General features: G+C 53.0%; 3 protein-coding genes across 3 annotated transcripts; 2 read left to right on the forward strand and 1 right to left on the reverse strand.

Annotated features, from left to right (window-relative positions):
- The first annotated feature begins 369 nt into the window (after positions 1–369).
- Positions 370–4,519, forward strand: Top3alpha (topoisomerase 3-alpha). The gene is made up of 5 exons (XM_001356218.4): positions 370–613; positions 668–1,301; positions 1,353–1,814; positions 1,883–4,009; positions 4,067–4,519. The coding sequence occupies exons 1-5, from the start codon at positions 455–457 to the stop codon at positions 4,225–4,227; spliced, it is 3,543 nt and encodes a 1,180-aa protein (XP_001356254.4). The 5' UTR covers positions 370–454; the 3' UTR covers positions 4,228–4,519.
- cyst (rho guanine nucleotide exchange factor 18 cysts) lies at positions 4,236–10,030 on the reverse strand. The gene is made up of 3 exons (XM_001356217.4): positions 9,552–10,030; positions 8,691–9,478; positions 4,236–8,242 (listed from the first exon to the last, which is right to left on the reverse strand). The coding sequence occupies exons 2-3, from the start codon at positions 9,430–9,432 to the stop codon at positions 4,986–4,988; spliced, it is 3,999 nt and encodes a 1,332-aa protein (XP_001356253.4). The 5' UTR covers positions 9,433–9,478; positions 9,552–10,030; the 3' UTR covers positions 4,236–4,985.
- A 428-nt stretch (positions 10,031–10,458) lies between these two features.
- TM9SF4 (transmembrane 9 superfamily protein member 4) lies at positions 10,459–13,352 on the forward strand. Its single transcript, XM_001356216.4, has 6 exons — positions 10,459–10,610; positions 10,749–11,995; positions 12,057–12,284; positions 12,361–12,544; positions 12,598–12,736; positions 12,802–13,352. Exons 1-6 carry the CDS (start codon positions 10,605–10,607, stop codon positions 12,900–12,902), a joined length of 1,905 nt encoding a protein of 634 aa, XP_001356252.2. The 5' UTR covers positions 10,459–10,604; the 3' UTR covers positions 12,903–13,352.
- Positions 13,353–13,609: the final 257 nt, after the last annotated feature.

The raw sequence follows: 13,609 nt of genomic DNA on the forward strand, positions 1-13,609 counted from the left end.
ATTTGCACTGGCTACGCAGCGCCCGACGTCACGCTCAGACTGATTTTCTGTGTCTCTCGCACGCACTCTTTGTCGTGTCGTTTAATATTAGCGGCGTCTGCCGGAGGAGAGCCATACTGACTTAGTATCGGGTATAACCGTAGAGTTGCGGTGTCCGCAGCAACTCACAACGTTCCTCCTCGTTTTGTCTTAAGTATACGGCTTCATCTCAAGAAGACTTTTCATCCAGTATTATTTTCCGCCATCCTTTATTTTGTATAGTATTTTTGAGTATTTTCTAATATTTTCCAGTATTTTATCAATTCCCGACAGGTGTCTCTGTCGATAATTACATTTGTAAATATGTAGTGAATATGTAGCACATTTGTAGTTATCGTGTAGTTAACATGTACATTAACTAACATTTTGGTGGGCGCGATTAAATGTGTTTGGTTTGTTTTCTTATTATTATTGAATGACAGCGGTTTTAAAATGTTTACGCACTGCCCGGTACGCCAAAAATTCTCGTTACTACGCTAAGCAAACAATAGAAATGAAATTTCTAAACGTAGCCGAGAAGAACGATGCGGCCAAGACGATTGCCGGCCTGCTCTCGAATGGGGCCGCAAATCGGGTAAGTAGCCAATATTAGGGTTTGGATATATTTATACAAATACTATGCTTACAGCGCGAAGGTTATTCCGTGTACAACAAGATCTACGACTTTGAGGCACCAGTGCGCGGTCAGAATGCCAAAATGGTCATGACTTCGGTGTCGGGGCACCTGATGCAGCTAGAGTTTCAGGTGTCCTACCGGAACTGGCGCGTCGTGGACCCGGGCTCCTTGTTTGATGCACCCGTGCGAAAGTCCGTGGGTGAGAGCTATCTGCCTATCAAGAAAACCCTGGAACGCGAGGTTCGTGGTTGCCAGGGGCTTATCATTTGGACGGATTGCGATCGCGAGGGCGAGAACATTGGCTATGAGATAATCAGTGTGTGTCGAGCCATAAAGCCGAATTTAACTATTTATAGAGCCAGCTTTTCGGAGATTACGACTATTGCAGTGCGGCGAGCCTTGCAGCAGCTTGGCCAGCCGGACAAGCGGCAGAGCGATGCCGTAGATGTACGGACTGAGCTGGATTTGCGCACTGGTGCGGCCATAACTCGCTTTCAGACCATGCGTCTGCAACGGCTGTTCCCCGAGAAGATAGCGGACAAGCTGATTTCGTACGGAAGCTGCCAGATTCCCACGCTGGGGTTCGTCGCAGAGCGGTACAAGGAAATAGAGGCGTTTGTCTCCGAGCCCTTTTGGAAAATCAGAGGTAGGTGCATTCACTTCTTCGAAGGCTTTTTCTCATCTTTATTCAATATAGTTCTCCACACCATCGAGGACCTCACTGTCGAATTTAACTGGGCGCGAAATCGTCTGTTCGACAAGGAGGCCTGCGAGAACTATCTCCTGCTCTGCCTGTCGGAGCCAGAGCCCCGGGCCACCGTCGAGAGTGTCACAGTCAAGCCGAAGCACAAGTGGCGGCCCACGCCCCTGGACACTGTAGAAATGGAGAAGCTCGGCTCGAGGAAGCTCAAGCTGTCGGCCAAGGAGACCATGACCATAGCAGAGAAGCTGTACAGCAAGGGCTTCATCAGCTACCCCCGCACAGAGACGAACCAGTTCTCCAAGGAGTTCGAGCTGGCCCCGCTCGTGCAGCTGCAGGCAGGCCACAGCGACTGGGGAGCCTTTGCGCGGCGCGTGCTGGACTGGGGCCCAAACCCGCGTAACGGCAGCAAATCGGATCAGGCCCATCCCCCCATACACCCCACCAAGAGTGCGGACAGTGAGTAAATCAACAGAATTTTTCTGTTCAGAAGAGTCGTTCATTCTGCATCCACATTTCCCCTGCAGATCTTCAGGGAAACGAGGCGCGCGTCTACGAGCTGGTTGTGCGGCACTTTCTCGCCTGCGTCAGCAAGGACGCCGTCGGCTCAGAGACTGTCGTGAACATAGACATCGCGGGGGAGAAGTTCACCGCCAACGGACTGGCAATCCACGAGCGCAACTATCTGGACGTGTACGTGTACGACAAGTGGAGTGCCAAAAGGATCCACCACTACGAGCGGGACCAGCGTTTCGAGCCCACGGAGGTGTCGTTGCACGAGGGAGCGACCACTGCTCCACCCCTGCTGACCGAGGCGGATCTCATAGCGCTGATGGAGAAGCACGGCATTGGTACGGACGCCACGCACGCCGAGCACATCAACACCATCAAGGAGCGCGGATACATTGGGGTGCTGGACAAGGGCGCTCTGGTGCCGGGTGTCATTGGCATGGGTCTGTACGAGGGCTACGACGCCATGGAGCTGGCCCTGGCCAAGCCCCAGCTGCGCGCCGAGTTCGAGGCCGATCTGAAGCTCATCTGCTTGGGCCAGAAGGACCCGCAGCTCGTGCTCACCGAGCAGATAGCCAAGTACAAGCTCTCCTATCAGCAGATCACTGACAAGATCACGGCCATGGACGCCAAGATATCCGCACGCATCAACGAGGCACCAGCGGCCACCCCTCCAGGCCAGCCAGCAGTCGGCCACAATCAGCTCACAATGCAGACGCTCTTCCAGTGCCCCAAATGCGATGAGGCCCCGCTGGCCCTCAAACCCAAGAAGAACCAGCAGGGCTGGTACATCGGCTGCAACAACTTTCCCGACTGCAAGAACGTCGTCTGGCTGCCGGAGGAGTGCAAGGAGGTCTCGGTGCTGGACGAATGCTGCCCCACTTGTGGAGCTGGCCACCGCATGCTCAAGTTCCGCTTGAGCACGCCCTACTACCGGGGTGTCTTCAATACGCCCCATGGATGGTACAAGACCTGCTTGCCCTGCGACGGCCTCTTCCGGACCACGTTCAACATTAATTTAGATTCGGTGAAACGTGTGGGCCGTATTGTAGGAGCGGCAGGAGGTGGAGGTGGTGGCCCTGGAGGCGGAGGCCCCGGAGGTGGTGGTGGACCCGGTGGCGGAGGCCCTGGGAGAAGAGGTCCTGGAGGAGGTAGTAATCCCTCAAATGCTGGCGCTGGGAGAGGAAACGGCCCAGGAGATGGATCTTCTACCGCCAAAGCACCAGCCAAAAACAAGAAGTCAGCCCCCGAACCCAAGGCAAAAAAAGCCACAAAGACCACTGGAAGCATTCGCAACTATTTCAGCAGTGCCAGCAACCCGGACGGTGCAGGCATGGATGGATTCTTCGACAGCAACGATGGCTTCGAGGAGGCCATGGTGGCGGCCGTGGACATCGTTGAGTCGGGCTATGTCCAGGGGAACAGGCATTCCACGACGACCGGAGCTATCAAACTCGATGATGACATAGCCGCCGCGTTTGCTGCCGACGATGACGCGGAATTCGAGGCATTGATGAACAGGGAAACAGGAAACTCGCGAGGGAATAGCAATGTGGCCGATGAGCTGGACACGAGTCTGTCCTCCTGGATAAGCAAGCAGTATGCATTAGACGAGAAGCCCATGCTGTGGGGCACTCGAGAACAAGCGGCTGCCGCTCCCACGCCTCCTCCGAAACCGGCAGCCAAGCGGGCGAGAAGGGACAGCGCTGAATGGGGTACTCCGGCCGCTGTTCCCGCAGTGATCTGCAGCGGGTGCCATCAGCCAGCCCGACAGCATACCGTGCGACGCGAAGGACCCAACCAGGGACGACATTTCTACAAGTGTCCCAAGCCCAATGAGTGCCAGTTCTTTCAGTGGGCGGAGGAGCAACCATCCACATCGGCAAAAAGCTCTTCCTTCGACAGTGCCAAGAGCATCACAACTGGATCGTCGTGGAACACGAATCGTGTGGCCACGCTGCCCAATAGTCAACAGAGCTCCCTTCGAGGCACCCACATACGCTCCAAGTGCAACTGCGGCCAGCTGGCCAGCAGACTCACAGTGCGCAGTGAAGGACCCAATCAGGGCAGGCCGTTCTACGCCTGTCCCACACGGGAAAAGTCCTGCGGTTTCTTCAAGTGGGGCGATGAAGATGAGAGCCGAGGTAAGTCAGAACTTCCAATGAATAAATCTCATTACTCATCAAAAATGATTCCACCAGCATCCAGCAGAACATCTTCCTGGGGCACGGACAATCGTAAGCCCCAAGGCAAGCCGCCTGTCCCCGATAAAACGGTCAATCAATCCCGACGCTGCGGTCTGTGCCGCCAGGAGGGGCACACACGCAACAAGTGCCCCCGCAAAAAGGACTTCGATATGTGACAGGATGGTTTAGTGTTTTTAAACATTTATTGGAGCGAGCTTAAAATATTGCAAAGGTGTGAGGGATCAGAAGGATCGATCCTCCATAATTGGTTACAAGCTTCAGTTGTCCATACATTCAGATGCATACATATATATGTATATATATATATATATATATAACATGATATAGGGATAGGGATACGGATACGGATATGTAAAATACACACACAGAGAGAATTGTATTTATGTACATTGTGTATCGTAGTTTAAGCAAACAGAAAACTGAATGAAAATAGCTTGGAGTTTCAAATGGAATGCTTTGTAATTCATTAAGGTTATATATACTTTTGGGAGAGGGATGCTGCACAGGGCTCAGACTTCAGGGCTCGCCTGCGCGCATGTCGTAGACATTGAAAGACAGTTCTTTGAGTGGAAAACATTTGAAATTCGTAAGGCTATACACACACATGCACGATGTATGTTGTTTTCCGAAGAGTACATGTATATAAATAAACGTAAGGTAATAAATAGTTAAGCTACATTACTGAACAATTTGAGATGCGCTGGAAGGATGCGAAGAATATAATACTATTAAGTACAATAAGATCACTAAGACTATACATTCCTCAGCCTTGGCCAGGATATGTAGGGGACAACAGCTGGGAGACACACACATTTATAGAAGCTATCGGATTGGAACGCAGAACGTGCTACACATTTATATATAGGTTAGGACATCTTTGACCTTAGATTTCGACTTCTGGCGTGAACTGGTGTCAGAAATAGATCTCCTCCTCCTCGGGCTTGGCTCGCGGAGCCGTGCCCGTCCCCGCGTGTCCCCCTGTGCGTCCCACACCCGTTCGACTGCTCGTCGGCGTCCTCTGGCTGTAGTGGGCGGACTCTGCTCTAGTCACGACCGCAGTGGGGGGTGTGGCTGTGGCTGTGGCTGTGCCTGTCGTTGTCTGCTGTATAATCGCCGGAGAGCTGCCAGTGCGCGAGTGCTGCGGCACCAAAGTCGTTGCAGTGGGAGTGGGAGTGGCCGCCGCCGCCGCCGCCGCTTGCCGCTTATCGGCCAACTTGAGGGGGAAGATTTGCTGCACGCTTCCGGCAGAGGGGGCTGGCGAGGCTGAGGAGCTGTTGTTGAAGCTGGCGGACTTATCGACGCGAGAGCTGCCAGCGGAAGAGAGCGAGGAGAGCTTCATGGGCAGCTTCTGCTTGACCAGACCCGAATTGGCCTTGGGTGCATTGTTGGCGCTGAGGAGATTGACTGGGGGGGTCTTGCAGCTGGAGGAGCCGCTCAGCCACTTCTCCTTTCTTCGGTCCGCGGTTCCGACCAGGCTGGGGGTTCCGATCGCCACGCTCACGCCCAGGCCGTTGTCCGTCTCGTGGCTGTCGTCTCCCAGCGGAGCAGGAGTAGAGGCCACCGGCATGGGCGGCAGCGGGGTGCTGGGAGAGAGCAGAAGACCCTGGCTAGAGAGCAGCTCCATCTTGCGGTAGAGCTGCTCCCGCTGCTGGCGCACATCCTCCTGCTCGGCCTTGATCTCCTGCTGCAACTGGAGCTGCTGGGCCCTCATTTCGGTCAGCTCCTCCTGCTGTTGCAACTTCTGACGCTGCCAGGCGGTCTTTTCCTCCTGCAGCTTGTCCTGCAGGTTGCGCAGCTCTTCCAGCTGGTCCTTGTGCGTGTAGGCGCTGGTCCTGGGACTCTCCCGGTACAGGGCCAGCTGCAGCTGGAGGCTCTGGATGCTGGTCATCTGCTGCGAGATGATGCAGAGCAGGGTGTGCAGATGATGCGACACCTGCAGCACGGCGTAGTTGCTCTCCAGTGGCTCCTCCGCCACTTGCACTGCACCTGCACTCGCTGTGTTCTTGGTCTCCCGCTTGGTCTCCTCTAGCTCCTGGAGTCGTGGCGTCAGCACCAGCTTCGATCCCAGCTTGCCCCGCTTCTCATCGAAACCAGCGAACGTCTCTGCCCGCTTGGGCAGCGTCGGGGAGGCGTATTGGTCGCTTTGCTTCTCGCCAACGCTGCTGAGGGTGCGGGAGACGGGCAGACCCGTGGCCGCCGTGTAGATGGTGGACGCCAGCTGGCTGATATCCTGCACAGTGTTCAGGACCCGGCGCCAGAGCTCGCCCGTGTCGCAGTCTGCGCTGACCAGATCCTTGTACGAGCCGAGGGCGGCCAGGAAGTTGGCGGCGCTGCCGTTGGAGGAGCCGGTCACGTCCCCGAACGGATGCTGCTCCTTGAGCAGATTGAGCTGCAGCATCATCTTATCCTCGAGCAGGAGGGCCTGCTCGATGTCCTTCTGTCGCATCTTCTCGATGGTCTCCCGCTTGTTGACGCCGATCCTCAGCTTCTCCTCGGCAGTGAGGTCCTCGGCCTCGATGATGTCCGTGGCCGGGCAATCTAAAACGGCCTGGCGTATGCTCTGGATCCAGGCGTTCTTGTCCTTCGGGGTCTGCACCTTCAGTTCGTACATCTCGGGGAAGTCCGGGTTGGAGCTGATGATGTAGATGCCCCGCGACTCGGTGCCGGCCTTCTCGCGGATCAGTAGCTTCTGCAGCGGCACTACCCCGGCCTTGTGCTCGGGCGTGAAGAAGCTGTACTTGTTGTGGCCCGAATTCTCGCTGAGGAAGCACAGGCAGTCGGTGAGCACCACCACCAGGACCAGCTGCGTCTTGGCCCTGCCCTGCATGAGGGTGGCCAGGCCATCGAACTTCAGGCGTCGTCGCGACGCCACGCCCAGCTCCGCCTTGCGAAAGGGCTTGTTCTTGTATATGGAGAACGACTTGGCGTCCACACGCCCATAGATCTCCAGCTGTCGCTCGCGCAGCTCCTTCTCCGCCACGCAGGCATCCACGTCCACGAGGAGCGACTTGACCAGGTTCAGGGCATGCTGTAGCTTGTCCGTCTCCAGCTTGTTATCGCGAGCACTCTTCAGCAGCGGCTCGATCAGCAGCGGGTACTTGGTGAGGCGCTGAGTCACGAACAGAATGCACTCGGGAATGCCCTTCTTTTTGAGCAGCGGATTCTGCAGGCAGTGCTTGTACCACTCGGCGAAACTGGGCTCCGTCAGGCAGAGCTTGAACTGCTCGAGGGCACTGCGGTGGTTGGCGCAGAACTCGCCGTAGGCCAGCCGCAGGCATTGGGCCTGCTCCAGCGAGAAGAAGTCCAGCAGAATGTCCGCGATGCTGTCGACGACGGGCTGCTCCCGCTGCTTCTGGCGCAGGTGGCGCAGGAAGCAGGTGTGCAGGTCGGTGAGCTGCTGCAGGCGCGGGAACATGCTGTTGAGGTTGAGCGCGGGAAAGTGCCGCTCCAGGCTCTCCACAAACACCTTCTGCATGACGATCAGGGTCTGGCAGTGGTGCTTCTCGGTCATGATGAATTCGTAGATGTGCTCCTGTCGCTTGATCTGCAGCTCCTTGAGCGTCTTGAGCAGCTCCTTGGGCACCCCAGGAGTCCATGAGTCGTGCTCTTTCAGGACAATGCCCAGAGCAGGATCGGCTCCCAGGTCCTGGGCTTCGATGGGCGGTTCGTTGAGGAACTGCAGCTCAGACCTTATCAGCGGCTGGTCCTCCGGATTGCTGAAGGTGGTCGCATCCGGCCCGTCGTAGTAGTCCTGGCCCCCCGCGGCCATCCTCCTCGACTTGCACTCCAGGTGATGCTCCTTGATCTGGGACAGCGTGATGTTCGCCCCACACAAGTCGCAGGCGCTCAGCTGTCCCCCAACCAGAGACTTCGTCTTGGCCTTGGGTTTCTTCTTGCGGAAGAAGAGGGATCCGCGTTTGGGTCGCTTCTCTACGTTGTCGTAGACCTCGATCTTGGCATGGGAGCGCAGCAGGCTTTGATTCTCATCCTCGCTGTCTGTCAGGTGGCGGGCCAAGGCTTTGATGTCCTCCTTAGCTATGATCGAGGACGTCGAGATGCTCTTCTGCAAGGGGATCCGACTGATGATCTCCGTGGCCAGACTCCTCTTTGCCGCTATCCGCTCAAAGTCGCGGGCCAGTTCCGCCTCGTTCAGGGAGTGGGTGGAAATGCCTGTAACCAAAACCGAAACCGAAACGGAGGAGAGTAAGTAATCAGAGATAAGTTGGCAGCGGCAGTGGTAGTGGTAGTTATTAATCGGTAGTCTGGACTGCTTTGGCTATGTGCCAATGGCAGTGCCAGTAGAGGTGCTACAGGTGCTACTTCGCCGAGATAAGGGGCTTTTGTGGAATTCCTTATCGAAATGGAAACTAACTTGACCTGCCCCTACACAGCGGATCACAGGGCATATCCATTCAGCAGAAAAATACTCTAACTTATCTATTCATTATTCGGCTATAACTTCGGTTTGGTTTAAGCCGTATCGTATCGGGGGGAACCACACCCACACATTTGCATAGTTTATAATTGGTTTTCCACCTTTATGGCTCTTCTGTGTGTTTATGTATCAGTCAGGCAGCCAGGCAGTCTTTTAGTGTGAAAAATTTATTGTTATATCTACCTCCAGTGCTGTTTCGTGCTGAGCGACGCCGCTGCTCGGTGACGCGAATCGTCTCCTGCTCTTCGCTGTCCAGGCTCGAGAGGCTAACGCTCTTGTTGGTGCAATCCCCGCCAGCACTGGCATCGTCCACAGCCGTCCATGACTTTCGCCGATCCGTGTGCAGCAGCAGACACTGTTGGGGCGCCGTGGAGGACCACATGGCATAGTGGGAGGAGGCATTGCTGCCACTAGGGCCACTGCCACTGAGGTCAGGCAACGAGGCGCTGAGAATGGCGGCACTGAGCAGGCCATGATTGGCGAGGCCCTCCTGCATGTGATGGCCGCTGGAGGACGAATTCTTCATCTGCACCACCGATTCGCGGATGTTCTGCAGCTGGCTGAGGGTGTCCTCGAATATATTGTTGTACTTCGAGGCCAGGGCTGGGCTGTGCGGCGTTACATTGATAATGGGAATCATATTGTGGATATTGTTGTTGCTGCTGGTGTTGTTATTATTGAGAGAGGCAGGAGCAGGAGCAGGTGCCGAAGTTGGCGCCAGAGGTAGAACTGCAACTGCCACTGGGACAGAAACAGGAACAGGAGCGTTGATAACAGGTATACAGTAGTTTTGGCTTTCTACAGTAACGCGCGCCGCTGAGCCACCATTGATCAGGGACGCAGTCCTGGGCTCAGTCTCGCTGCAGTTGGAGTTTAGGAAATCGGTGACCACATCGTTGTCGCTGTCGTCGCCTGCGTTGTCCATAATAGTAGGGCTAGTGTTGGGTTTTGTTTGGTAGTCAGTGGCGGCCCTAGAAAAAGAAAGTTTAGTATACAATACACACACACACACACACACACATATGCACGCATGCCCACACATACTCAAACAACGTTAGTAACAGAAGCAGCAGCAACAGCAACACTCTTGCATGCACTTTTTCGTTACTATTTATTGATTTTCTTTCGACTCAACCCTCGAACCAGGTCTGGGCACCTTGTTGCGCGCGGGGTAAATTGTTGCGCCTTTTTAAGGACGGCACTTGTCCTTGCACAAGTGGAACAACAACAACAGAACAGCAACAACAATGGGGTGGGTGGAGAACAATGCAAAATGAAGCAACTGGGTAGATAGGGGAGCGCGTGGGGGTAAACTGTTCGTTGCAATTATTCGAAAACTAAAAAGAGCTAATAGCTATGAGATATTTTCACAGTTTAAATGCTATTTGAGACACATTATTTGAGGTTTTTTTAGCTGCGTTTTTTGCCTATCGCAAGTCGCGACGGGCTATCGTTATCGTGACGTAGGTGTGACCGTGCCTCGATTACCCACAAAAACCAATGCACGCGACTTTGGCGACGGGTCGCAAGTGATCTAAACATGAATGACACATTATGTATCGCTAAACACTCGCATGCGAGTGTCTAACAATTAAAACGCGAGCCGTTAAATATATGACTAAACTTAACTGTCTGGTGGAAAACATAATTTTGTTACAAATAGTGTCTCGTCTCAGTTCTTCGACTGACTACGCATACTAAACTTCCGTTTTGTCTGTGTCTTCGCTGTGGAGTTAGCAAATTCTAATCTCATATGGCTATAAGGAACTTTTCAATATAAACTTGAAATTTTCAGACTTTATCATTTGATTACAAGTCTCATATTTCGCCCATATCATTTTCTATCTTTTTCAGAGACAGGTGCGAGCGTTTTGTCGGATAAAGTCTCGCAAATGACTCATGTGAAATCATTTGCGAGCGTTTGTTTTCTGGGTTATTTGATTACGTTTCCAGCACTGTATCAGTGGAAACTGTGCCACACTGAACGTCTGAAGATTTGCCAGCGAAGGAGGCAAAAAATATACAAAATATCTTGTACATTTAATTCACAACTTCATTTAGTGGTAATTTTGATAGTAAATTCAACCGCATCCAACCATGCAGGTGAGTGCAGCGGCACAGTGTCTCTGAAACGTTTACCCAATGCCGACGACTGCGACGACTGGCTGCGACGTAGGCAAAGGGACACGCAACCAGAACAAATATAAATAATACAATTTGGATGAATTTTTTCGTTTGCAGTACGTGGCTGTGGCTGTGGCTAGGCCATGGTTGCTGCTGTGCTGCGTGCTGGCGATCCTTGGGTGTGGAGTTGTGGATTGCTTCTATGTTCCCGGCGTGGCGCCGGTTGAGTTTGTCCAGGATCAAAAAATCGATGTGAAGGCCGTGAAAATGACCAGCAGTCGCACCCAGCTGCCTTATCAGTACTATTCGCTGAGATTTTGCAATCCGAAAAACGGCACGTTCATCTTTAAGTCCGAGAACCTTGGAGAGGTGCTGAGGGGGGACCGCATCGTAAATACTCCCTACGAACTGAGGATGAACCAGCAGATCAACTGCCGACTGCTGTGCAATCAGAAGGACAGACCGCTCAACTGGAGCAAAGAGGACTCGGCCCTGGTGGCGGAGCGAATCCAGCACGAGTACTTTGTTCATCTCCTGGTGGACAACCTACCGGTGGCCACCAGGATCGTCAACGTTAACAATCCGTCCGAGGTGACCTACGAGCATGGCTATCGACTGGGCCAGGTGGATGGGGAGAACATCTACATCAACAACCACCTCAAATTCATTCTGTCCTACCACATGCACTCGAAGGGCAAGTATCGCGTGGTCGGCTTCGAGGTAGAGACGGTTTCCGTTAACCACAAGGAGCTCAAGTTCCACGGCGACACCTGCAACTTTCCAGACAGCGCCCGGCCGCAGCTGGTGAATCCGTCGGGCGAGACGCAGCTCTACTTCACGTACTCCGTCGAATGGAAGGAGTCCAAGGTCAGCTGGGCCTCTCGCTGGGACATATATCTGGGCATGCGCGACGTCCAGATCCATTGGTTCAGCATTATCAACTCTCTCGTTGTGGTGTTCTTTCTCTCCGGCATTCTCACCATGATCATGATCCGCACCTTGCGTCGTGACATTGCCCGCTACAACACGGACGACAACATCGAGGATACCCTGGAGGAGACTGGCTGGAAGCTGGTGCATGGCGACGTGTTTCGTCCGCCCAAGAACACCCGCCTGTTTTCCGCTATCATTGGCAGCGGCATACAAATATTCTTCATGGCCCTGATCACCATTTTCTTTGCCATGCTGGGCATGCTCTCGCCTTCCTCACGCGGCGCTCTAATGACCTCGGGCATCTTTATGTACGTCTTCATGGGCACCATTGCCGGCTTCTATGCGGCACGTCTATACAAGACGATGAAGGGTCGCGAATGGAAGCGAGCAGCTTTCCTCACAGCCACTCTCTACCCGGGCATCGTTTTTGGGTGAGTTTCAAACTATGGAATATTCATATTTACCTATCATCCATTAACAACTATCTTGCAGCACCGGATTCTTCTTGAATTTCTTCATTTGGGACAAGTCGTCGAGTGGCGCTGTGCCCTTCACCACTATGATCTCTCTGCTGTTGCTGTGGTTCGGCATTTCGGTTCCTCTGGTCTACCTTGGCTTTTACTTTGGCTACCGCAAGCAGCCGTACCAGCATCCAGTACGCACCAACATGATACCCCGCCAGGTGCCCGCCCAACACTGGTACATGAATGCAATTCTGAGGTGAGGTTGAGAATTTTCCGACTATTTCACTGTTCTTTACTTACCCCTCTTCTGCTTCTCCTCTGGCACTCTGCAGCACTCTGATGGCTGGGATACTCCCGTTTGGAGCTGTCTTCATCGAACTCTTCTTTGTGTTCACGGCCATTTGGCAGAATCAGTTCTACTACCTGTTTGGCTTTCTGTTCCTTGTGTTTTGCATTCTAGTTGTTAGCTGTGCCCAGATCTCCATAGTCATGACTTATTTCCAGCTGTGCGGCGAGGTAAGATTTTGATTAATCGTTCATTTGATTGATTCTAAATACTTCTAATGCAGGACTATCGCTGGTGGTGGCGCAGCTTCATTGTGTCGGGCGGCTCGGCCGTCTACGTGCTCTTCTATAGCATATTCTACTTCTTCACCAAGCTGGAGATCACAGAGTTCATACCCACGCTTCTCTACTTGGGCTACACAGGTGAGTGGCGCGTACGAATTCTGATAAATAAATGTTTGCTAAACGGCTACTTTTCCGTCAAACAGGTCTCATGGTGCTCACTTTCTGGTTGCTGACCGGCTCGATTGGATTCTTCGCTGCCTATGTTTTCATCCTGAGGATCTATGGGGCTGTGAAGATCGACTAAGGAGGGTCTCTCCTGGATCGACTCCTGGAGCCCCCTCTCAGAACGCTGTGCACCAAACTATTCCTGCAATATCATTCGATCATGAACATATTTATAGAGAAACTGAACAAGTCTCGTCCCTCGACAGCTGCCCCCGAACCCCGCTACCGTGTAAAGTGTGCTAACGTTTCCCCTTCTCGTCCCAGCTTCCAAAGGCACCACACAACACATACGAAGCCCATTGAGTAGCCAACTACTGAGACGACAGGATGCTAAGTGTGTCTCCCCGGAGGCAGGTGGCTCAATTCGCGAGAGCATTGCGTTTAGGATACGTTCTAGAAATGCCTAATTTATACATGTATGTAAAGAATCTAATCTAAGCAAACGAAACGAAACGATATAAAAGAAACTAAATCAAATAAACTAAGCTTAAGTGTAGCCATCTCTCACTTGGGCGGACGTTGGATTGGATACCACAGTTGCATTTCCTATTTGCTATGTCTTGGATCAGAGATTTACTCTAATAGAAATCCATGGAGTACGAGTATGAGAGCGTTGTAGCGCTTAAAATGAGAAAACGCATAAGATCAAATATAGTGCTATATATTGTATGGTATGGCTAGTGGCTGTACCGTTCTTTTCATTCCTTTATCTTCTTTATCGTACTGTCCAACACATCGCTATTGTTCGGCTGCCTCGGCCATTTTAATTGAAACATTTCGCTACAG

This window comes from Drosophila pseudoobscura, chromosome 4, assembly GCF_009870125.1.
Source record: "Drosophila pseudoobscura strain MV-25-SWS-2005 chromosome 4, UCI_Dpse_MV25, whole genome shotgun sequence".
NCBI lineage: Eukaryota > Metazoa > Arthropoda > Insecta > Diptera > Drosophilidae > Drosophila > Drosophila pseudoobscura.

Coding starts and splice junctions, on each gene's coding strand:
- Top3alpha (XM_001356218.4), top strand. CDS start 455: ATGACAGCGGTTTTAAAATGTTTACGCACTGCCCGGTACGCCAAAAAT. Junction 614..667: donor CGAATGGGGCCGCAAATCGG/GTAAGTAGCCAA, acceptor CTATGCTTACAG/CGCGAAGGTTATTCCGTGTA. Junction 1,302..1,352: donor GCCCTTTTGGAAAATCAGAG/GTAGGTGCATTC, acceptor TATTCAATATAG/TTCTCCACACCATCGAGGAC.
- cyst (XM_001356217.4), bottom strand. CDS start 9,432: ATGGACAACGCAGGCGACGACAGCGACAACGATGTGGTCACCGATTTC. Junction 8,243..8,690: donor AGCACGAAACAGCACTGGAG/GTAGATATAACA, acceptor TTTTGGTTACAG/GCATTTCCACCCACTCCCTG.
- TM9SF4 (XM_001356216.4), top strand. Junction 12,545..12,597: donor ATTTCCAGCTGTGCGGCGAG/GTAAGATTTTGA, acceptor CTTCTAATGCAG/GACTATCGCTGGTGGTGGCG. Junction 12,737..12,801: donor TCTCTACTTGGGCTACACAG/GTGAGTGGCGCG, acceptor TCCGTCAAACAG/GTCTCATGGTGCTCACTTTC.